At 47.5% G+C, this 19,614-nt stretch overlaps 7 protein-coding genes across 7 annotated transcripts, besides 6 other annotated features; 3 read left to right on the forward strand and 4 right to left on the reverse strand.

The window, feature by feature from the left end:
* Window positions 1-106: 106 nt before the first annotated feature.
* Window positions 107-2,756, forward strand: N7489_002955 (Zn(II)2Cys6 transcription factor domain-containing protein; the record flags this gene model as incomplete). Its single annotated transcript, XM_056708710.1, is given in 6 exon segments — window positions 107-148; window positions 217-554; window positions 568-1,481; window positions 1,561-1,791; window positions 1,841-2,139; window positions 2,217-2,756. The coding sequence occupies 6 exon segments, from the start codon at window positions 107-109 to the stop codon at window positions 2,754-2,756; spliced, it is 2,364 nt and encodes a 787-aa protein (XP_056573012.1).
* A 523-nt stretch (window positions 2,757-3,279) lies between these two features.
* Window positions 3,280-4,243, forward strand: N7489_002956 (uncharacterized protein; the record flags this gene model as incomplete). The annotated part of the gene is made up of 3 exons (XM_056708711.1): window positions 3,280-3,413; window positions 3,542-3,961; window positions 4,030-4,243. The coding sequence occupies 3 exons, from the start codon at window positions 3,280-3,282 to the stop codon at window positions 4,241-4,243; spliced, it is 768 nt and encodes a 255-aa protein (XP_056573013.1).
* A 930-nt stretch (window positions 4,244-5,173) lies between these two features.
* Window positions 5,174-6,605: a sequence feature (Protein overlapping with rRNA (N7489_002957, KAJ5252547.1) was converted to a misc_feature.).
* Window positions 6,606-6,667: 62 nt separating this feature from the next.
* Window positions 6,668-6,769: a sequence feature (Protein overlapping with rRNA (N7489_002957, KAJ5252547.1) was converted to a misc_feature.).
* Window positions 6,770-7,270: 501 nt separating this feature from the next.
* Window positions 7,271-8,057: a sequence feature (Protein overlapping with rRNA (N7489_002957, KAJ5252547.1) was converted to a misc_feature.).
* Window positions 8,058-8,476: 419 nt separating this feature from the next.
* Window positions 8,477-8,544: a sequence feature (Protein overlapping with rRNA (N7489_002957, KAJ5252547.1) was converted to a misc_feature.).
* A 103-nt stretch (window positions 8,545-8,647) lies between these two features.
* Window positions 8,648-8,810: a sequence feature (Protein overlapping with rRNA (N7489_002957, KAJ5252547.1) was converted to a misc_feature.).
* Window positions 8,811-8,882: 72 nt separating this feature from the next.
* Window positions 8,883-9,012: a sequence feature (Protein overlapping with rRNA (N7489_002957, KAJ5252547.1) was converted to a misc_feature.).
* Window positions 9,013-9,064: 52 nt separating this feature from the next.
* On the forward strand, window positions 9,065-9,395 carry N7489_002958 (uncharacterized protein; the record flags this gene model as incomplete). Its single annotated transcript, XM_056708713.1, has 2 exons — window positions 9,065-9,073; window positions 9,162-9,395. 2 exons carry the CDS (start codon window positions 9,065-9,067, stop codon window positions 9,393-9,395), a joined length of 243 nt encoding a protein of 80 aa, XP_056573015.1.
* Window positions 9,396-9,631: 236 nt separating this feature from the next.
* Window positions 9,632-11,691, reverse strand: N7489_002959 (uncharacterized protein; the record flags this gene model as incomplete). The annotated part of the gene is made up of 7 exons (XM_056708714.1): window positions 9,632-10,179; window positions 10,234-10,637; window positions 10,686-10,835; window positions 10,888-11,105; window positions 11,159-11,171; window positions 11,234-11,333; window positions 11,436-11,691. The coding sequence occupies 7 exons, from the start codon at window positions 11,689-11,691 to the stop codon at window positions 9,632-9,634; spliced, it is 1,689 nt and encodes a 562-aa protein (XP_056573016.1).
* Window positions 11,692-13,469: 1,778 nt separating this feature from the next.
* On the reverse strand, window positions 13,470-15,007 carry N7489_002960 (uncharacterized protein; the record flags this gene model as incomplete). The annotated part of the gene is made up of 4 exons (XM_056708715.1): window positions 13,470-14,307; window positions 14,364-14,472; window positions 14,533-14,671; window positions 14,804-15,007. The coding sequence occupies 4 exons, from the start codon at window positions 15,005-15,007 to the stop codon at window positions 13,470-13,472; spliced, it is 1,290 nt and encodes a 429-aa protein (XP_056573017.1).
* A 680-nt stretch (window positions 15,008-15,687) lies between these two features.
* Window positions 15,688-16,914, reverse strand: N7489_002961 (phosphotransferase family protein; the record flags this gene model as incomplete). Its single annotated transcript, XM_056708716.1, has 3 exons — window positions 15,688-16,393; window positions 16,464-16,759; window positions 16,816-16,914. The coding sequence occupies 3 exons, from the start codon at window positions 16,912-16,914 to the stop codon at window positions 15,688-15,690; spliced, it is 1,101 nt and encodes a 366-aa protein (XP_056573018.1).
* Window positions 16,915-17,647: 733 nt separating this feature from the next.
* N7489_002962 (cytochrome P450) lies at window positions 17,648-19,116 on the reverse strand (the record flags this gene model as incomplete). Its single annotated transcript, XM_056708717.1, has 2 exons — window positions 17,648-18,251; window positions 18,314-19,116. The coding sequence occupies 2 exons, from the start codon at window positions 19,114-19,116 to the stop codon at window positions 17,648-17,650; spliced, it is 1,407 nt and encodes a 468-aa protein (XP_056573019.1).
* Between the last annotated feature and the right edge of the window lie 498 nt (window positions 19,117-19,614).

Consider the following 19,614-nt stretch of genomic DNA (forward strand, 5'->3'; position numbering starts at 1 on the left):
GGTAATTGAGCATCCGACTGGCTGGAAATCGCCGCTTATCTCGGGAATTCCTTCATAAAGGGGATATCCCCGCTTCGGATCTTTTGACTTACTTCCCCCCATTTCCATGTCGACTTCTAACACAAGGGAGCATAGACGGGTGTATCAGGTATGTGGGCCTTGACCTCCCCCCGCATTTTGTACTTCTGCCCAGATCCATCTCTGACGCTGTGTCAGGCTTGTGAGCCTTGTCGGGAGAAAAAGGTGCGCTGCGAGTTGGGATCGGCTGATTGTCCAAACAAACCACCTTGTTCACGATGTCGCAGAGAGAGCAAACAATGTTTTTTTGCAGCATCGAGAATAAGAAAGACTACTTCGACAAAACGGAAAGCACAATCACCTCTTCCTCAAGAATCCAATAGGTCTCAACCTTCGACTTATGTTTCTAGTTCGACACTTTTGCCTCGCAATCCAACTCCGGTTGTACAAGAAGAGAGCCAAACTTTCCGGGGAGATGGACGTGCTGCAGCTGCTTTGCTCGAGGGTCAACCTCGTACCTACCATGACGCATTGACGTTGCTATCAGAGGCTTATGAGCACACTGAGGCTCGCAATGGCTCGACCAACCACCCCCCCAGGCCTGAGAACGAAGCCCATTGGCTCCTCTCTTGGCACCCATACTGATACTAGCACTAACAAAGGCGCCAACGAGGCCTTGTGCGCTTGGTCCAAACTGCGTTTCGTTCGTGGTGGGCTTTTCACGGCAGAAGAAGCGCTGGACATGGTTGATCATTTCTACAATTTTCAGTCAGCCTTCTCGCCCGTGGTGCCGGAATGCTTCCGTGATCATTCCCAGCACTCGACGATGATCGAGGAGGAACCCATATTGACCATCGCCATTTTGATGATTGGGTCGCGTTACCGAAAATGGACAGGACCGGCTGCGGTCGCACGTTCCTATATCGTTCATGACCGGCTCTGGAGATATCTACAGGGAATGATTTCACGGTTGTTTTGGTCAGAGGACTTGTTCGTTGGTGAATTCCCTTCACTTAAAGACTCTGTTTGTGGCTCTGGGAAGGGGCCACGGGCGGCATATACGGACAGTTGGTCACATGGATTCCGCACGTTAGGAACATGCGAGGCTTTGTTGCTGCTGCTGGACTGGCATCCTCGGGCTCTCCACTTCCCACCCCCTGACGAGGATACGTCGTCAATCGTGGTCCAGGAGCCGAAGAAACCACGTAAGAGCGCTTCTACTGGATATTATGGGCCCGGGTCCGGACACGACTGGCTCGCTCGGTCGGATCGGCTATGTCAGTCCATGCTTTCCACTGTGTTGATGCTAGCAACCGAGATGGGCATTTTCTGCGATGATAACTCCTTCTGGCAAGGAGATGAAGTTCGGCACGATCCTTCGAAGGTTGTCCGTGACCAAGAGAGATTTTACCGTATACGGTGCTTGATATGGGTTTATGCGACACAGCATCCGGGTCGTCCAGGTATCCTGATTCTCGGCAGACAGTCCTGACGCCACCCTTTCAAAGGATCCACGCTAATAAAGACTCTGGAATACTGTAGGGCGAAGAAATCCGATGCAATGCGCCCCAACAAAAATCCCTGGCGTTAAGAATGACGATGCAACGGAATGCTGGATGCGCGTCGCAACTATTATGAAGAATGCAAACGACCTTCTCTTCGTGTCGCCAAGATACACAGCAGACATTATTCGCAATGGACAGTACCTTCAAACTGTTGGCGGACTTGAGCCACTTCTAAATGAATCGATCATCGAGTTTGACCACGCCAAACGTATGTAGCAACCCCACGGATGTGTGAATCAACGCTCATTTGACTGTAGTGGCGAGGCAAACGAGATATATCCTAACCATTGAGTACGAGTATGCCCAACTCTGCATTTTGAGTGTCGTTTTGCAAGCTGTAATCAACCGAAATTGCCGTGACAGCACCAGTGGCAGACTAGAGAGCTGTTCTGAGGGTACTTCAACAGAGGAGGAGAAGCATCTAAGAGGGACTGTTAGGGCTGCTCGGGCTATACTACGAACCGCTCTCGACGATCTACTTCCTCATGGAAGTTTAAGGTATATTCCTGTTCGATCATACTCCCGGCTCCTTGGAGCAACATTGATTCTTCTCAAGGTAAGTGACTATTCTCTGTCCTTTTATCTTGTCCGTTTCTTTTCTCTTGCATTCATCTCGCTAACAAGCAAAATCAGTGCTGCGCAGCCGGGATTAGCGAGATTGACATCCCCATGTCACTTGATCTGGTCCGGCGAGTGGCTGTTGGCCTTCGCAACTCTTCAGTCGATGATACGCACTTGAGCACACGTTGGGGCGATCTTCTCGAAAACCTCGTTCATCGACTGCAGTCGCGCCTAGCTCAACCAACCACTCCGAAAGCGTGTAACGTGAGAATTCCATTAGCAACTCCGTTAAAAACACACGTAGATGCCTCTCAGGTCTCTCACGAAGCACAGCCATCGATAACGCAACATTCCTCTCAAGATGCACAGGCTGGAACTGATCTTGAACAGCCTGATCTCTTGGATTTCAACCGATCCAGTGCTGGTGAGGCTAAACAGGACACTCAATTTGATGCCTGGTCAATGTGGTGGGACAATCAATTTTCCCAGGTGAATCTCAATTATATGCCTTGGTATCCGACTCTGGGGCTCCTTGATGGAAGTGATCCTACGTTCTCAAATGGTGCCGATAGTATTTTTGAAAGTGCCGGGTCAACTCATCCATCGATTTAGCGTCCTATTAGACTTGTGTTGTCTGTTTCTATATAACAGATTAAGTTCTTGGCTTAATCAAGCAAATTATAGAATTTCTTCATATCGTATAAGAGACTGTACCTTAGATCGAGTCGCCTTCCACTCTTTTCCAGGCATCTTCCAAGACCAGAATAAAGTGTTTTAAATCACAATGTGTGATGTCTACTATTTTACACCAGTTACATCATTAAATTTCGTCAGAGATCGACTCCAAATACAAATTAATTTAGTCGCGGATAATGCAGGAAATGACTGAATTCCGAGCCGGGTCAGCTCCGGCAGTTCTCCAAGGTTGACTATTAAGTCGGGCAAGTAAAATATTCCACCGAGGACTTGTTTACATTCTCCTCTTTAATTATCCTCTCAAATCCCGTCCAAACGAATTTCGAACTGTTCGACCCAACTCCGATTATCAAATTAAAGGACTTCTAAGACAACCTTCACCCCTCACTCTCCAACTGCGAATATCACTCAGAGCAAACCAGCAGCGCCAGTTGTCATTATGGGACCTATCAAGCACAAAGCTCTCATCAACGTTGATTTGGGAGAGGGGTTTGGAAACTGGACAATCACTTCAGATGAAGACCTCCTTCCGTTCATTGACCATGCCAATGTTGCCTGTGGATTTCATGCCTCGTATGTCTTCTCCCTCTTTTCTCTGTCTAAGTGTCAGAATTGCGACGGCCAATTGGTCGCTGGCAATATTACCCAGATTTACAACAAGGCAATGATCGCGTCTGGCTCACACACGTCTCTTCCGGTAGTGATCCCCTCATCATGATGGAAACCGTTCGCAGCTGCAAGAAACACGGCGTCAAGATTGGAGCACACCCCGGCCTGCCAGATCTCCAGGGCTTCGGTCGACGAGAGATGAAACTCACGACAGACGAACTTACTGCAATCACTGTTTACCAGGTTGGGGCCCTCAAGGGGTTTCTAGACCAGGAGGAAGTGCCCCTTCACCACGTCAAGCCCCACGGCATGCTCTATGGCATGTGTTGCAGAGACTACGATACTTCGGTGGCTGTCTTCAAGGGCATCCCCAAGGGCGTCAAGGTGTTTGGACTTCCGGGTACTTGTATGGAGCAGGCCGCTAGAGATCTGGGAATCGAGTTCGTTGCCGAGTTCTATGCGGATGTCAAGTACAATGCGGATGCTTCCCTTGTGATCGAGCGCAAAAAGAAGTAAGTCATTTCTTTTCTCTTAGTGTTCTTGCTCCTGTTGTCTAATGTTGCTTTTCTCTGGGTTACAGGGCTTGGAGTCTTGACGAGGTCCGTCAACGCGTAACTCAGCAGATCGAAACATGCACTGCTCCTGCAATTGATGGATCGACATGTGCACTAGCCGTCAAGGATTACCCCGTGTCCATTTGTTGCCATTCCGATGTTCCTGGGTGCCTGGAGCTAGTGAAGGTGACAAAAGCCGCCGTTGACACTTTTAACAAGGCGTACTTTCCCGACAACTAGATATATATAGCTCAATAGACTTTATTCCATGGTTACTTAAATTGTATAATACAATTCCATGTGATATAGCTCCCTCGTATTCGATTTTGAATTTGTGGTTTTCTGCTGAGATCTACAAATTTATTGCTCTATTTCCTCGCCTATTCACTGAAGATAAGCCATGTAAGTCATTGGACTGTGATACAATTCCACACTTCCACGTTATCTCCGCAGTACCCCAACTACCCCAAATGAGGACCTTAAATTCCCCGCAGTCAATGCTGATTGGCCACGGGTCGGATACCGGGATAATCGGTTGGAGTCGAACCGAAAGGAGAATCCGACTGGCCCTCAGCTCGTATCTGGATGAAACTCTACGTATCAACAATGACTCAAATTCCGTACATTCGTTAATGTCAATCGAACCAACTACGCCCGTATTTTGGGTGATAACGCTAAGAAAGGGAAGTGGACCATTCTTCGCGGGGTGTCACTTGGCAGCTTTTGCACTCTTGATACCAACATGGTCTCAGGAGCCTATTAGCCACCCGGCTCAAACGTTTATTTTTGCCCTGTTTCTCCAGCTGTGTATGATAAGACATTCCCAGGAGCCTAGTGATTAATTGATTGCCGATTGTATAAAGGAGTTGGAAAAGTCAGATAAGAAACACATTAAGAGAGTCAATTTCTTTGCTCCTCCCTTTAGACTCCAGTCAATGTGCTTTTTACTTGAACCCAACAGCTCCAGACCCTAGGCGTATCCTTGCGTACGCGAAATCATTTGTCTATGTTCTGGAACATTGCTGATCTCCTCCAGCATAATCATCGGCCTTGGGTTCAAATCTTGAGTTTGACTGAGGGCCTCGAAGATCAACAATCGGAACTGAATACCGAAGCAATATATACGCTGAGTATATTGACGATCAGAATTGACTCGATCTAACCGCAAAGATGGACGACCCCCTTCCCATCCCCGGGACCGTCCAGCAGGTGGATTTAAACCACAGCCTGCGCCTGAACAATAAAGAGCAAGAAGATATTGTCCTGATTCCTCGCCCAAGCTCTCATTTCGATGACCCTCTCAATTGGTCGCGCTACCGGAAATTCCTGAACAGCACCTGCCAAATGGCCTGGTGCTTCTTCGCTGCCGCTCTCATCAGTGGTTTATCATCCTCCTACCTCCTGATATCCGAAGATACAGGTATCTCTGTGGCAGATCTCAGCACTGGAAACGGCCTCATGTATCTCTTCATGGGCTGGGGTACTTTGTTGACACAAAACCTTGCACAGGACTTTGGTCGTCGCCCGGTCCTGCTGGTTGGCATGCTTGGGTCATCACTGTTACAGATCTGGTCCGCGTATATAAAGTCCGTGGGTGAATGGTACGCCAATCGAATCTTACTTGGCATTTTCATTTCCCCCCAGGAAGCCTTGATCGAGCTTTGCATTGCGGATATCCACTTTGCCCATGACCGAGGCTTCCACATGGGTATCTATAACTGGACTTTGTGGTGCGGTGCTTTCCTGTCACCGATCGCTGGTGGCTTTGTTGCTGAGGCTATGGGCTGGAGATGGATCCAGTACATCCTGGCCATTATATGTCTCTGCTTCACAGTCGCAACGTTCTTCGGCTTTGAAGAGACGATGTTCTTTCGCCAAGTGAATATCCAGGAACCGATGTTTTCCACACCCAAAGACACCGTCGCTCTTGAGGCCTCCCAGTGTACTGACAGGGAAATGGTTTCCGAATCCAAAGAGCCAGAGAGTCCCGGTATTAATCCTGTGGTTGCCGAAGAGACTTACAAAATTAAAACATACGCCCAAAAGCTGAAGCTGTGGGGGTTAAGGCATCCTTCTCAACCATTCAACTTCTTTCGGTCAATCTTCCTTTCCTTCCGACTTCTATGTTTCCCCACCGTCATATTTTCCGGTCTTCTAGTGGGCAGTATTCTCGCCTGGTACAATGTTCTAGGAGGTTCCTTAGCGGAAGTGCTGGGCAATGCCCCCTATAACTTTACGACACAGGAGATTGGTCTTACCTACTTCGCCAGTGTGATAGGTGTTTCGATTGGATGCTACTTCAGCGGCTGGCTCAGCGATATCCTTGCGATTAAACTGGCCAGAAGAAGACACGGTATCAAGGAGCCCGAAGACCGTCTCTGGATGTTTTTGATTCCCCTCGTCGCACATCCTCTCGGCTGCGTTCTTTATGGCGTTGGAGCTAGTCACCACATTCCATGGATTGGAGTTGTTATCGGAATTGCCTTCATCTGCATCACTCTTCCCATGGGATCTGGCCTAGCCATCACCTACATCATTGACAGTCAGAAGGAGCTCGCGGGAGAGTCAATTGTGACTGTTATATTGATTCGCAACACAATAGGTGGGTTGGAATACCCTTACTGATCGATTAATATATCCAATGCGCTGACCATTCTTTGCTAGGTTTCGCATTTGCATACGCGGTCAATCCTATGATCGTGAGCATGGGCCTGCAGAATACCTTTATTCTGATCGCAGTATTGGGAATGATTTTCTGGAGTGGTTGTTTGTTATGGATTAAAATTGGAAAGGCGGCCCGTAGATCCATTGCCAAATCCTACTGGAATTTGGTTGAAAGTCATGGACTGGCGGCCCACTGAGCTTGTCTTTGGAAATTTTCTGGGTAGTTGAGGTTTCAGATCAACGGGTAGTATCGCAAAATGCTCGAGGACAAATTTTAGGAGAGATCTTGACTGTTGACCAGTTGGCAGATAAGAGATAGGATTGACAAGATCACTGTAATGCCCCACTACACTAAACCGCATAAAGTAAGTATTGTGATTCCCAGGGCTTTGGCGATGCCCCTTCCCAGCCCTTCCCAGCCCCGTTTTCGTGTGGATGATGGATGACTCTTGGACGAGCCATCTTCTTAATTAGATGGTCTATTCATCTGCCTTTCCCTCCAGGGCTCCATAATGTCCCTATTCTCATCAATTATTCTCCGGATTGCCGCCTTTTTCCTAAGAGTAGGGGTGAGATACCAGTTGCGAATTAATTCCCATCCAGACGAGACAATCTTCATCCAATCTAGAAAGCGTGAACATTCCATCAAGGTTCATATCTACAGACCTGCTACCGAGGCATTGCAAACGCCCTCTCCCGTTCTTCTCAACTTTCATGGAAGTGGATTTGTGGTTCCTGCCCACGGCAGCGACGATGAATTCTGTCGTCAAATGAGTCAAAAGACAGGCCATATCGTCCTAGACGTGGAATATCGTCTTGCTCCCGAGAACCCCTTCCCAGCAGCATTAAACGACACCGAAGACGCCATCAACTGGGTTCTGGAGCAACCGACAAAATTCGACATTTCGAAAGTCGCTATCTCCGGCTTTAGTGCAGGTGGGAATCTTGCATTGGCTCTTTCCTCCTGCATTTTTCCTCCGGAAACCTTTTCTTCTGTGATGGCCTTTTATCCGACAGTCGCGGTTTTCGTTGATCCCGGTGCCGTAGCTGCACCTGATCCAAATGGTCATGCTTTTCCGACATTTGTGCTGCAGCTTTTTGCTAGGTGCTATATGCTAGATGGGCACGATCCCAGGGACCCCCGCATCTCCCCTGCTTATGCCGACTTTGACCGTTTCCCCCGCCGGGTTTTGATCGTGACGGCCGCCTATGACAGTCTAGCGGTGGAGGCGGAAAATTTAGCAGCTCGGCTGAGGGAAAACTCGGGCCGTATCGTTATTTCTGAGCGGATGGAAAGGTGCAACCATGGTTGGGATAAGATGGCTAAAGAAGGGACGTTCGAATGGGAAGCGAAAGAACGGGCTTATAAACTGGCCGTGGATATGTTGAAGTGTACTTGAGTCGTTGCTCGCTACCGTGTGATATTATATATATGACGGTATAAAGTCCAGAAGGCGAAGAGATGGAATACCATTGCCAGCTACTGGCACAAGTTACAGATATGGTGGGAGGTATTACTGTCTGCACGGGGAGCAAAAGCGAATAGAGTGACAATACGCAGTCGAGAGGCAAAGTTATAACAGGAGAATATATTCAGTTTTATTGTTATGACCTCGTAATAGGTGACTTAGAGCCTTTGGCTCCTGTCGCAGTCTTAAACCCCTGTCTCTTGTATCCACCTCCCGAGATGAGTTGAATTATTCCACATAGACCCCTAAAACCTTGCAACCCACCATGAATTGATAATTGCTTCATGCAGCACTAGCCTTCTTCTCAATAGAATATAAATTATTCTACCCCGTAACCTAGCACATACGACCATAGGGTGTGGAAAACAGGGCTTCCCGTCCGCTCAGCCGTACTTAAGCCACACGCCGGTGAGTTAGTAGTTGGGTGGGTGACCACCAGCGAATCCTCACTGTTGTATGTTTTTGTTTTGCTTTTTTCCTCTATGTCTATCTATCCTTACCCGGATCCGAGTGAGCCCACCAGAAGCAGCTGAGTGCAGAGCCAAGCAGATATATAACAAGATCATCAACCTTAAACAGTGGGATCAAGTCCCCTTTCTAAGCCCGCTAGATTCGTACTTCGATTTTCTCTGTATAATCGATCAGGATGCGGGCAGCTTCAGTCTTTCGAAGCGGTCGGCTATTAATAGCGCTCTGATACCCTAAGTATTTGAAGCTGGCCTAACCGAGATATATAAAACCTCTAGTATTTCTATTGAGTCTCTACGACAAACGTATCGTCCCCCTATTCCTGTTTCTAAAAAGGATTACGACTCGCAATTTGACGCCATAATCGAACTTCAACAACAATTCTTCTTAGACTTTATTCTTCGATAGCGTTCCTAGATTAACGATCCTATCACCTAGCATTATAGAAGCCGTGTATTCAATGCGTTTAGTAGAGCTATCCTCCGTCTCGCTTTATAGGATTTTGAGGCAATTGCGATGTGCCACTGCCTATAAACCATAGTTCGATCCCTAGCTAGCAGTTGCCCGAAGACGAACGGTATTGGTTTGAACGGATCTCTCATTATACTACAACCGGATCTTTGAGTCATCTCAACTACTTCGCACAGTCATCGCCGAAGCAAAAGCGCCCATCGACAGTTCTAGTCGCATACCTCACACAGTTCGGTCTATTCTTATCTCACCGCACAATGTGGCTTTTGTCGAATTGTCCCAACACAGACCTAGGTAGCGGACGTGGATGTTCCTCTTGAATGAACTAATTCCAACATGCTGGGATTATAGCTCTAAAGATATAGAGCACCCAAGAAGGGTGACTGTGGATTCTATATAAATATTGATGTCACCATCTGTGATGATGAGGCCAAATGGCCATTTTCGGTATGTACAACGAAACCAACGGATGTTGAAAATGAGACATCCCCCGCCAAACCAAGATCGAAAATCTCAGAGACGCGGAGCTAAAAAGTCAAATTCAAAATCACGTTTTTCACATAGCCTGCTTCCCTTGGGTTTCGATTGGCAATAAGCACATCGCCACAAACGAAGCAAGAATGAGTCCACCGGCCGCATAGATGGGCGCAACGGGATCAGTACTAGCATAGATACCAATGATCGGGGCCATAAGACCGGCGATGCGGTTCAGGCAACTAGCAATTCCAGACCCTGTGCCTCTGTTTGGTGCAGGGAAGACTTCAGGCGTATAGGCATACAACACGCCGTACATGATCATCTGGAAGAAAGACTCCAATGAAGAGCACAAGAGCTGGATGTTAGGATCCTTGGTAGCGGTGAAGCAGAACAACAAGACTCCCGTGATCAGGGTGGATGCAGCCATGGTGCCCTTGCGGCCAATGTACTTGATATCAACCAGAACCCAGCCAAGAAGTGGGCCTGGAATTCCACATACTGCTGTGATGGCATAATTGCGATAGGTGATATAAGTGGAAGAGTTGGCACTCAGATATTGAGGAAGGAAAGCGTTGAACAGAGTATAGCCCATTCCAATGCATGTCCAGCAAAACCAGATCAGGATGGCTTTGATATGTTAGCCAGAAGAAGATCCCGTGAACTAGGGAGAGAGATACGTACTCGAAACGGCAAGACGCTTTGTTTTGAACAAGGGCTTGATTTGTTGAACCGAGAATCTCTCAAGAGACCTCTTGATAATTTCTCCTGTGGACAGGGATTGCTTTTCCTTAGCCTCCTCTTGATATCCACCGATCTCGTTCAAGATCTCTTCGGTGAGCCAGGTGGTAGTCCTGTTCTTGTGGGCGATTCCGTGAACAGCAGCCACGGCCTCGTCCTGACGACCGCGGGCCACCAGGAACTTCGGGGATTCGTAGAGCGTAAAGAGGAAGAATCGACAAAGGAACATGGCAAAGGTAATGGCGCCCAGCGTCAAAACAAGATACCTCCAGCCCCAGTTGTTTGCCTTGGTACAGGTGTCATAGCTTTCACAAGAGAAAGTAGGAATGAAAGCCCAGGCGAGCATACTGACCGGGAATTAGCTCGGTAACCAACAATGTGTCGGGGAGACAAACCTGGCAATTAAAGTGCCGACAGACCACCATGTGGCCAGACCACTGAGGATTTGGGTTGAGTTGGGAGGCAAACACTCCAGGAAAACGGCTGCGTCCACGGGTAGATTACCGCCGACACCGAGACCCAAGCAAGCATATAAAGCACATGTCCTGTTCTCCAAGTCAATAAAAAGGTATTACGCAAGACCGTGGAAGAACCTACCCAATCCAGTTCGGCCCACCTCCAGCGGCGAGGCCAAACGTACCGCAAATGCAAAGCGTCATGTTGAAAGCCGGACGGCGTCCAATAGCATCGGAAGCAATACCCCAGAAAGAGGCACCGACAATAAGACCCACAAACAGAGCACAAGTTGCAAAGCGAGACTCATTCTCAGAGACGCCAAATTCCATGGCGATGGGTGTCAATGTGAGAGCAACTCCCTAAGTTTGATTAGCCCACTGTTGTAAGATTGAGTCAATAGCACATGTCGTACCTGCAACCAAAGGCTATAACAATGACTCATTAGAAAAACGCTAGAACTACAGTGATGAGGTGAATATTTGCTTACTTGTCTGCAACCCAGCCCATTCCACAAAGGACAAAGAGACCCCATTGATAGCGTCCCATGCCAATGTCCTGAACTGCTCTGTTGATTACTTTCGCTTTGCCTGTGAAATGATGTTAGATCCAACACGGATAATCAAGATAGGCGATGAGGAAATGCCAATTCTGAATTGATAAGACAAGACCCGGTGGCCATAAGAACGTACGATCATATGCAGTGTCATGACCTGAAGCATTAATATCGGCTTCGACTTCTGCCCTGAGAGCTTCCAGAGTCAATGTGCTACTGACACGAGTACCGGCGGTACCCTTCTCCTGAGAAGACGTCCTGTCGAGGCCACTGCTGGAGTCATTGTCCTGGCTATCATTGATTTTCGGTGCCGAGCCATGGGCCAAGGGGACCACAACTTCGGGAAATTGGCGTCGCTCACGGTTGGCCAAAAGTTCTTTCCAGTTCGGCATGTTGTTCAGAGGTCCGGTATGGCAACGGGGCAGCTGTACAATTCAGTCGCTTGGCAAATGACCGGTTGGTGCAACGGATAAGGTGATTCGTCGGATATAGCTCTTGCGTGAGGGCACGATCTACCGTTTTGTTTCAGGTATATCGCTACTGAAATTGTCGCAAAAAGTGGCGCAATGGATATAAAAAAGTCGTAGGTGCAAGGGCTTATTTAATCTGTTCGCAGGGGAATTCCGGGAGATGCGCAATGGAGTAGTGGAAGTCGAGTGGGATCGAAGTTGGCGCAACGGGATGAAATGCAACTATTTGCTGCTACTTCAGAACCTTGAACTTTGCGAGACTGTTGAGATCAAGTTTCTTTGGAGGGTGAACTATGTAGTTGCGTGCCGTGATTAGTATTGCGGGGTGGATTCGTCAAGTCTGTTCGGAGGTAGACGATATCCTAGGACGCCAAAGGGTAAGGTGGAAGATGAAGTATAAGAAGATTCGACTATATCGCCTCTACAGGACTGGAGGGATAGAGGAGGGTAGCAATGGGTGAAAGGTGAAAAGGGGAAGCAATTTATGAGACGGAAAATCTTTCACGTTAGATAATTTGAAGCCGACGGGTGGACTGCTGAGTGGATCAGATATGGACTTGGCCAACCAACATTTCCATGTCGCCCTATAGGTCAAGCTTCAGCCTCTGATATGTGTCGTAGGCGTAGCTCCGCCAGGTCCACCATACCTTTCCTCATCGGGCAGGACGATTGAGATCTTCGACGTGCCAAGAACTTCAAGCGAGAACGATGTTGGGGAAATTTCCCGAACCAGTTAGTTTTTTAGTTTCCAGTCCAGGTTTCAATAACTTCCACTTCTTAGCCTTTAATATTCAAAGACCTTCAAATCAGATCGAAAATATTTTCGCCGGGTGGTGCGGGTGGTTGATGACTAATCACCAGACTCCATACGCGCTCGGGCCATGTCCGGAACCGGGACCCGACGTCGGGGCGCTGATCCGGTTGTACCTACGATATACGCAATCTATCCATTGGTCTTAGCTTTGAGCTCAATGATTGTGCTCTGATGACAGGATTGACTTTGCCGAGAGAATGTCATTGGGGAGATTTCACGGATAAACTACAATATTTCGATTGGATGCGTAGTGCGATCATTACGCAAGTACTGACATCGCCGGGGGGACATTTATTGCATAATGTCCCGCATAAACCGGACTTTACCCCTTTCGCAATATAACTTAGATTGGTAACATCACTATAGAAAAAATAGGTTCCATATAAAGCTACAGGTTGCTTGTTTCGCTTCGGGGGCATTTGCAAGTCACAAGATACATAGAACAAATCGGCCGATTGACACGTTAAAGGTAAACAGGTAGTAGGTAGGTTACCGAAAATAAGAAAGGAAAGCAGAAACAAAAACATACAACAGTGAGGATTCGCTGGTGGTCACCCACCCAACTACTAACTCACCGGCGTGTGGCTTAAGTACGGCTGAGCGGACGGGAAGCCCTGTTTTCCACACCCTATGGTCGTATGTGATAGATTACCGGGTAGAATAATCCATATTCTATTCAGGAGAGGGCTAGGTTGAATTGCTTCAAGACATCGCAAATGAAAAGAATGATAGTGTCTTCCTCCTCTACTCCGAAACCAATTGGATCGGGACGTGGCTTAGGATATGGAGGCCGACTGCCTAGGTAGCTACACTTGCGGAGCACTGGGTCCGAATATGCATGCTTTCTGGTGATCAATATTGAAACCGTGTCTCCGTCCCCGGTATCTCAAAACCTGGACTTTATCCCACTCGGATAAAAGGCACGTTCCTTACTAGACTTTTTCTGAGGCCAGCCTGTGGCAGCTAGGCCGTTCTCGTCCTGCCAGCGCTTGATTTCTGGTCCGATCCAGCGGGCCGCCCTTTTAGCGCATTCGGTCGGAGCTTCCTGTGCAACCAGATGGCCAAATCCCTCCATATATGTAGATCTAACGCGTCCTGCGGACAACCCACCACTACCGCCTATCCCCGTGCCAGTATGGCCAAGTTTATCCTTGCAGAGGGCCGGTAGACACATGGGTGACTTTTCAGGAAAGACGTAAAGAATGCTCGGTCGCACGTGGGTTAGCTGCTCAAATAACTGCGACGGCCCAGGAAGGTAAAATGGGAATGAGGTGACAAGTGCAGGGTCGAGATCCGGATGAGAAAAGGTACGGTTCGCCAAGTTATTCTCAGCTACGGTGCTATTGTCGTAGTAAGGGCGTGCAAAACTCGTGGCTTCTTGATACCGGGAGGTGGCCAAGGATACCGGTGGGTTTTTGGTCCCATGAAGCTTGTCGCCCGAGAGATGTGGGCTCGGAATATCTCGAAGTCCGTATTTAACCCAGTTTTGTAAGACGCGTCGGTCCCATGTCTTGTAGATAGGACTTCGGCTAAAAGTCTCCACTGCTGCCTCTCTGGATGGCCAAGAATCTCTCCTGTGAGTCGCGCTTTGTGTGGATGGGAAGATAAGCCGATCGTGTGTAAATATATCATCCGCTTGAATACGTGTATTCGACCGCTGAATCACAGGGTCCAGCAGTACTAGGGCGTGGAAGAGACAGGGATGGATCAGGCTCAGATGTACCCTGTTGGAAGAATACTAGTTAGTATGTATACGCCTGCACTCAATAAGGGAACAAACAGTTGAGAGCCACCCATACTATGTCCAATTCCGACCATGGGAGGAGGCATATCCGCTCGTTTGATATTGACCAGATTGAGTAGATCGCGGGAATGATCGTACCAGCTGGCTGTGGATTCACTATTTCAGGACACTAGGAATCTGAATAGAGTAGCAGAGGACCACATACGATCATTTCCAAGCAGATTTTCGTTGAGAACTGCACTTTGTCCCTGGTGAGCTACGTCAGCGATCCAAATAGCTCGGATGCGGAACCCATAAGTCTTCGCATGACAGATAATCTCCTCCCATAGCGGCTCATATAGCTCCTGTGAGCCTGGTCAGTGTCACGTTGAAATTATAACATTCTACAGATCATGTTCATATTGAGAGGTACAGGAATTTGCGGTATATCTGGGAGTGACCCTGATCTAACGCATTTGAAACAGGTTTCCACCTACCTTGGGAAAAGCATTTCCATGCGCGCCAACGATTGTTACATCGCCTGGTTGTGGGTTGAGATTATCCCAAGGGATGTACTGTTTTACCGATAGATGTAGAACATCTTCCTGTGTGCGTAATGTTGCACCAGGGTATTCTCTAATGTGCTGGCAGGGAACTTTGTGTTCAACAATATGGAATGGACCTGGCGTTGATGATGGCATTATCTCTCCTTGGACTCGACCGAACGGAGATCCATGCTCCTAAACGGCAGTCGCACATGAAGCAAGCTTGTACAATTATAAAGTAGTTGATAGGGCAGCTTATGTCAGCGCACTGCAGTGCCCAGGTGCCCAGGTGAGGTCATGCATTGTTCGTGTCACTTCGCTTAGATGTGAGGCAGTCTATAGGTCTATAAGAACCCCGAAAAGATCCAACCGCGAATGCATATGACGACTAATCTATCTGCTTGTCTCCGAATTTAGGTACCCTGGTCCTCTTTCTAATGCGAGACCCTTGAAAGGACGAACTTTGAATTTTCAGCCAAGATGCTTGCGTATGCAGAAGCATAATGTAAATGTTGACTTTGGCATAGCGTATGCCGAAATGGGGCCAAATAGAACTCCAGTCCAATCTATTTTCCAAATTAGGAGTGAACCAGAATTCGTCAAAAAGCAAAATGAAATACAGAAAAAGTTATTTTCGGTCAAAGACCAAAAAAAAAAAAAAATGAAAATGAACAAAGAAAACGGCAGCAATTTTGGGTTATGTCTTTGGGGAAGGATATGTACCTGACTCTTCAGGGAAATATTGAGCTACTATCGGGTCGCCAAGGTAGTCTTTAGTACTGCCAACCGATACCGTCTCTTCTGACACAGGTAGCTAAACCTTTCTTGTATACTATCTATAATTTGTAATATCTTGCGCTCTGCCGTTTCCTTTCCTTGACCTGCTGTAACTTCCGCCAAGTATCCGCAGCATATTGGGCTTCTCTGCCGACATACTTCTCTTGGGCTTTACTAGTTTGCCTGCGCGCGTATCTCGCCGTGATGCTCTGTACAATGACCGTAGTACGAAACATGAAGTAGGCGTCTCCCCATGGGAGATCCGGAGTAGGATCCCAGCCATTGACCCCGACATACCATCGTATACAATCTTCTCGGCTCGGCAGTCCTGGCACTTGATCGGGTTGAAAAGAACGCCCGTTCTGGTCTAGCCTATCCCAGAAATAGGGATGCGTCAGGTTACATATGTCAGCTAAAGGATGACCGAGGGCAGCCATTTCCCAGTCGAGAACTCCAATGATCCGAGGCTCAGACATATGGAAAACCAAATTATCAATCTTGAAATCACCATGAATAAGCACAGTTCGGTCCGTCGGCTGATATATTCTCCTGGAAAAGAAATCAACCATCTCGCTAAAGTGAGCAAGTTCCCCGACATATTCATTGGTCTCGACATTTACAACATTGGCGTAGGATGTTGCGAGAGATTCAAACAAGGCAATTTGCCTATCATAGTATCTGCCCGGTTTTACAAAGCTTTGCAATTCCGCTGCGTTTAGGTCAAGTCGATGGATACATGCGAGCATTTCAGCAGCTGCTTTCCATCTACATTGAGTACCTCTATTAGCATATGCTAAAAATCAGAACGGACTAATACGGGCTGATAATTACTTACAGTTCTGGCCTCTCTGAAGCACTCGCATTGGGCATAGTTGAGTCTCGGAAAATGCGCCCGTCCAGGTGTTCCATGATAAAGAATGGCGTTCCAATCACTGTATTGTCGACACACATGCAATATGTTTTGGGGACCGGCACCTCACTCTCCTTCAGAGCCTGGAATATAGTATATTCACGCTCAATCTGATGTAGATTTCTTGAAAGAAGCATCCCAGGAGGCTTCTTTCGCAAAACAAACTTTTTGCCATCCGCTGCAGTGAGTTGATAAGTCGGGTTGGATTGCCCGCCGGTGTACTATGGTTGTCTCGTTAACTATGTAGATCACACTGGTCCGTAGAGTTATCTCTCACTTGTTTGATATATATCGGCGTCTGGATCTCTGGGACAGCCGACTGAAGATATAGTTCCAAGGAGGGAACGTCGACCGGTTGGAGAACCTGATCAGGCATGACTCTGATTTGTGTTGATAAATAAATTCGCGGCCTGGTCCAACTGATAATGTTCTTAATACTGGATGAAGGTGTGTCGGGAGGTTAAATAGAAGTGTAATTATAGGATCCAAATATAATAGTCTTATTTGGTACCAGGTAAACTAGATGACCTGATACTTGATAATCATGGGTTACCAAGAACCGGTCTTTTGTAGAGAACTGCACATGTGTTACGTTGAATGTTGATCTTGTTCAGTAGAGTATAATGCTCACGAGTGACCTCAACCTCAACCTCCCCAAAACTAAGTTCATGCGGCCAAGCCTCGGACCGTATCTAAAAGCAGACGGAAACATATGCAAATGACCAGATAAAGGAAGATGTTCCTTCGTATGATTGTAACGTTGGTTAGACCCACACACATCCCCATCCCCGAAGGAAATAATCATGATAGGCTCGGCCCTTCACCGGTTGAGATCGCCTATATCTGCACCCAAACTCAATCTTCTCTGTACACATTACTTGTTAGATGTGATAATCAGTAATATACAACTAACCGAGACTAGATCAGTATATTGTATAAAGCAGATGTTGGAAGGAAACAGGTCACATATAATTTAATGCCAAATTCGGCCTGAAATAACATACTTTTTACAAAGGAAGCAGTTACAAAGAAGACCGCAAGACATTCACCTTACATCCACCTGACCTGTTACCTCCAATTTCTTACTAGCTCACGGTGATGCGCCGATCTCAGCCAGATATTTTCGTGAATTTGATTTGCAAATCATGTGGAGGGCTGGTAGCGAATAGCCCTGAAGGACGTGGGTCATATTTCTCATCCACTCTCAGAAGGTGGTATCGTTCCACTAAGACGGCAAGCTGACGCTTCATCTGCGCTAATGCTAACGCTCTTCCCACGCAGCTCCTTGCGCCGTAGAAGAATGAAAACATGCAGATGGGTGACGGCGCGCCGCCTGATTGGTCTGGGCTTGATAGATCGGACTCTGAAATCCACCGATCGGGTTTGAATTTGTCCGCATCGGGTCCCCATAGATGCTCAGCGTAGTTGATCGCATGGGGACAGAGACCGACATAAGTGCCACGAGGAATGATCCGTCCATTGATGGTGGTTTCCCGTATCGCCTTACGTAGAAGAAGCGAGAAGGCAGGATAAAGTCGTGTCACCTCCATCACGACGGCATTAAGTAAAGGTAGCTTTTCATAGACTTTCTCGTCAACTGTCTCGCGTCCGTTCCTTGCTTGGGCCAATTCTTGCCGTAACTTGACCTGCGTATCTTGATGTTTTGCGAGACAATATATTGCCCAGGCCAGGGTGCCGCCGGTACTCTCATACCTGCTCAAATTTGTCAGAATATTTTACCCTCCCTAAACAAGATCGGACAGGGGTGATAGTACCCTGCTCCCAAAATAACAACGATCTGAGCGATAGCTGCGTCCTCACTAAAGGAATCCGTCTTGACCAAATTTGTCAAGAAATCCAAAGGCTGCGGCTCGCCCTTTTCAAGCTGGGTCAATCTTTCCTTGATCACCCTGCGACAAACCTTGACAAGCGTCTCGTGTGCTCCATCTAGCCTCTTGGTGACTTGGGACGGTAAAATATTGAGGAGCCATGGCGGCATAACGTTAAATAGAAGGAAAAGCAATTTCTTCTCGCTTGTGCTCGTAAACAGCATCTCGTGCGCCTTGAATACTTCTTGGTGGTTTCCTAGGATAGTTTCGAAGTCTACACCAAGAGAGATAATACCAGTAACATCAAGTGACACTTTGGCCACAGTTTCTGTGATATTCACGACTGCTGTGGGCGCGCAACTCGGATCCCAACTCTGTTTCTGGGTACAGAGGTCTGCGATGTGGTCCACGAATTGCATAGATTTTCTGGACAATATGCCTTTGAGCCTGTTAACGTTCTGCTGGCTGAATACAGGTAAGTAGGTTTTGCGATGTTGCTTGTGCTCCTCTTGTTCTTGGGACACGATTCCATGACCCCAAAAACGAACGGTATAGCGTTTGAAGCCAGTTGGCTTTACGTAGTCGTAGGCGTGTATTGAAAGGACATCGGCCAAAGCCTGCGGATTGGTTGGAAAGACATAGGAAGACCCAAAAAGGCCGAAGGCATGCATCAGCCCTTCGGGATATGAGCGTTCGTTGATCCAGTTAGTGACTCGAGATGCTAAAGGCTCGTCAAAGATGTCAAACATGTGGTCGTAGAGCCAGTTGTTTGACTTTATCCATCAGCCTTCTCCAGAAATGGTAGTAGAGCGTTGGGATTTAGAAATACATACCATGGGCCCTGGTAAATCCTTTAGGGGGCTATTATGCCGTCTATAAAGTGTCTTCGTAGCAATCAAGACCATTCTTAGGATGGACCACGAGGTAACTATGACACTCGAGAGGAGAAGCATTGAGTGCGGGAGCAACTGCAATCGCCACAAGATGTAACATATGCTAGCTCCCCAAAGGGAAATTCTGAATAGGGCGAGTAGCTCAGCGCCAGCCATGTTGACTCTAGAGCGTGGAGGCTGAGATGGGATTTGATATATTGGTCATATTATAGAGAGTGACGGGCTTTATTTATATTGATATTAGCCAGCGCAACAAAGAGCATCTGTTCGTGCCTTAAACCTATCATTCGAGATACAGTACTTCAGATCAGTCCGAAGCAAAATGAAAACAATAACTTAGTCTTTCTTGTGCAC

The sequence above is a fragment of the Penicillium chrysogenum genome (genome assembly GCF_028827035.1).
Source record: "Penicillium chrysogenum strain IBT 35668 chromosome Unknown utg000001l_segment0_segment0, whole genome shotgun sequence".
In the NCBI taxonomy this organism is placed as follows: domain Eukaryota; kingdom Fungi; phylum Ascomycota; class Eurotiomycetes; order Eurotiales; family Aspergillaceae; genus Penicillium; species Penicillium chrysogenum.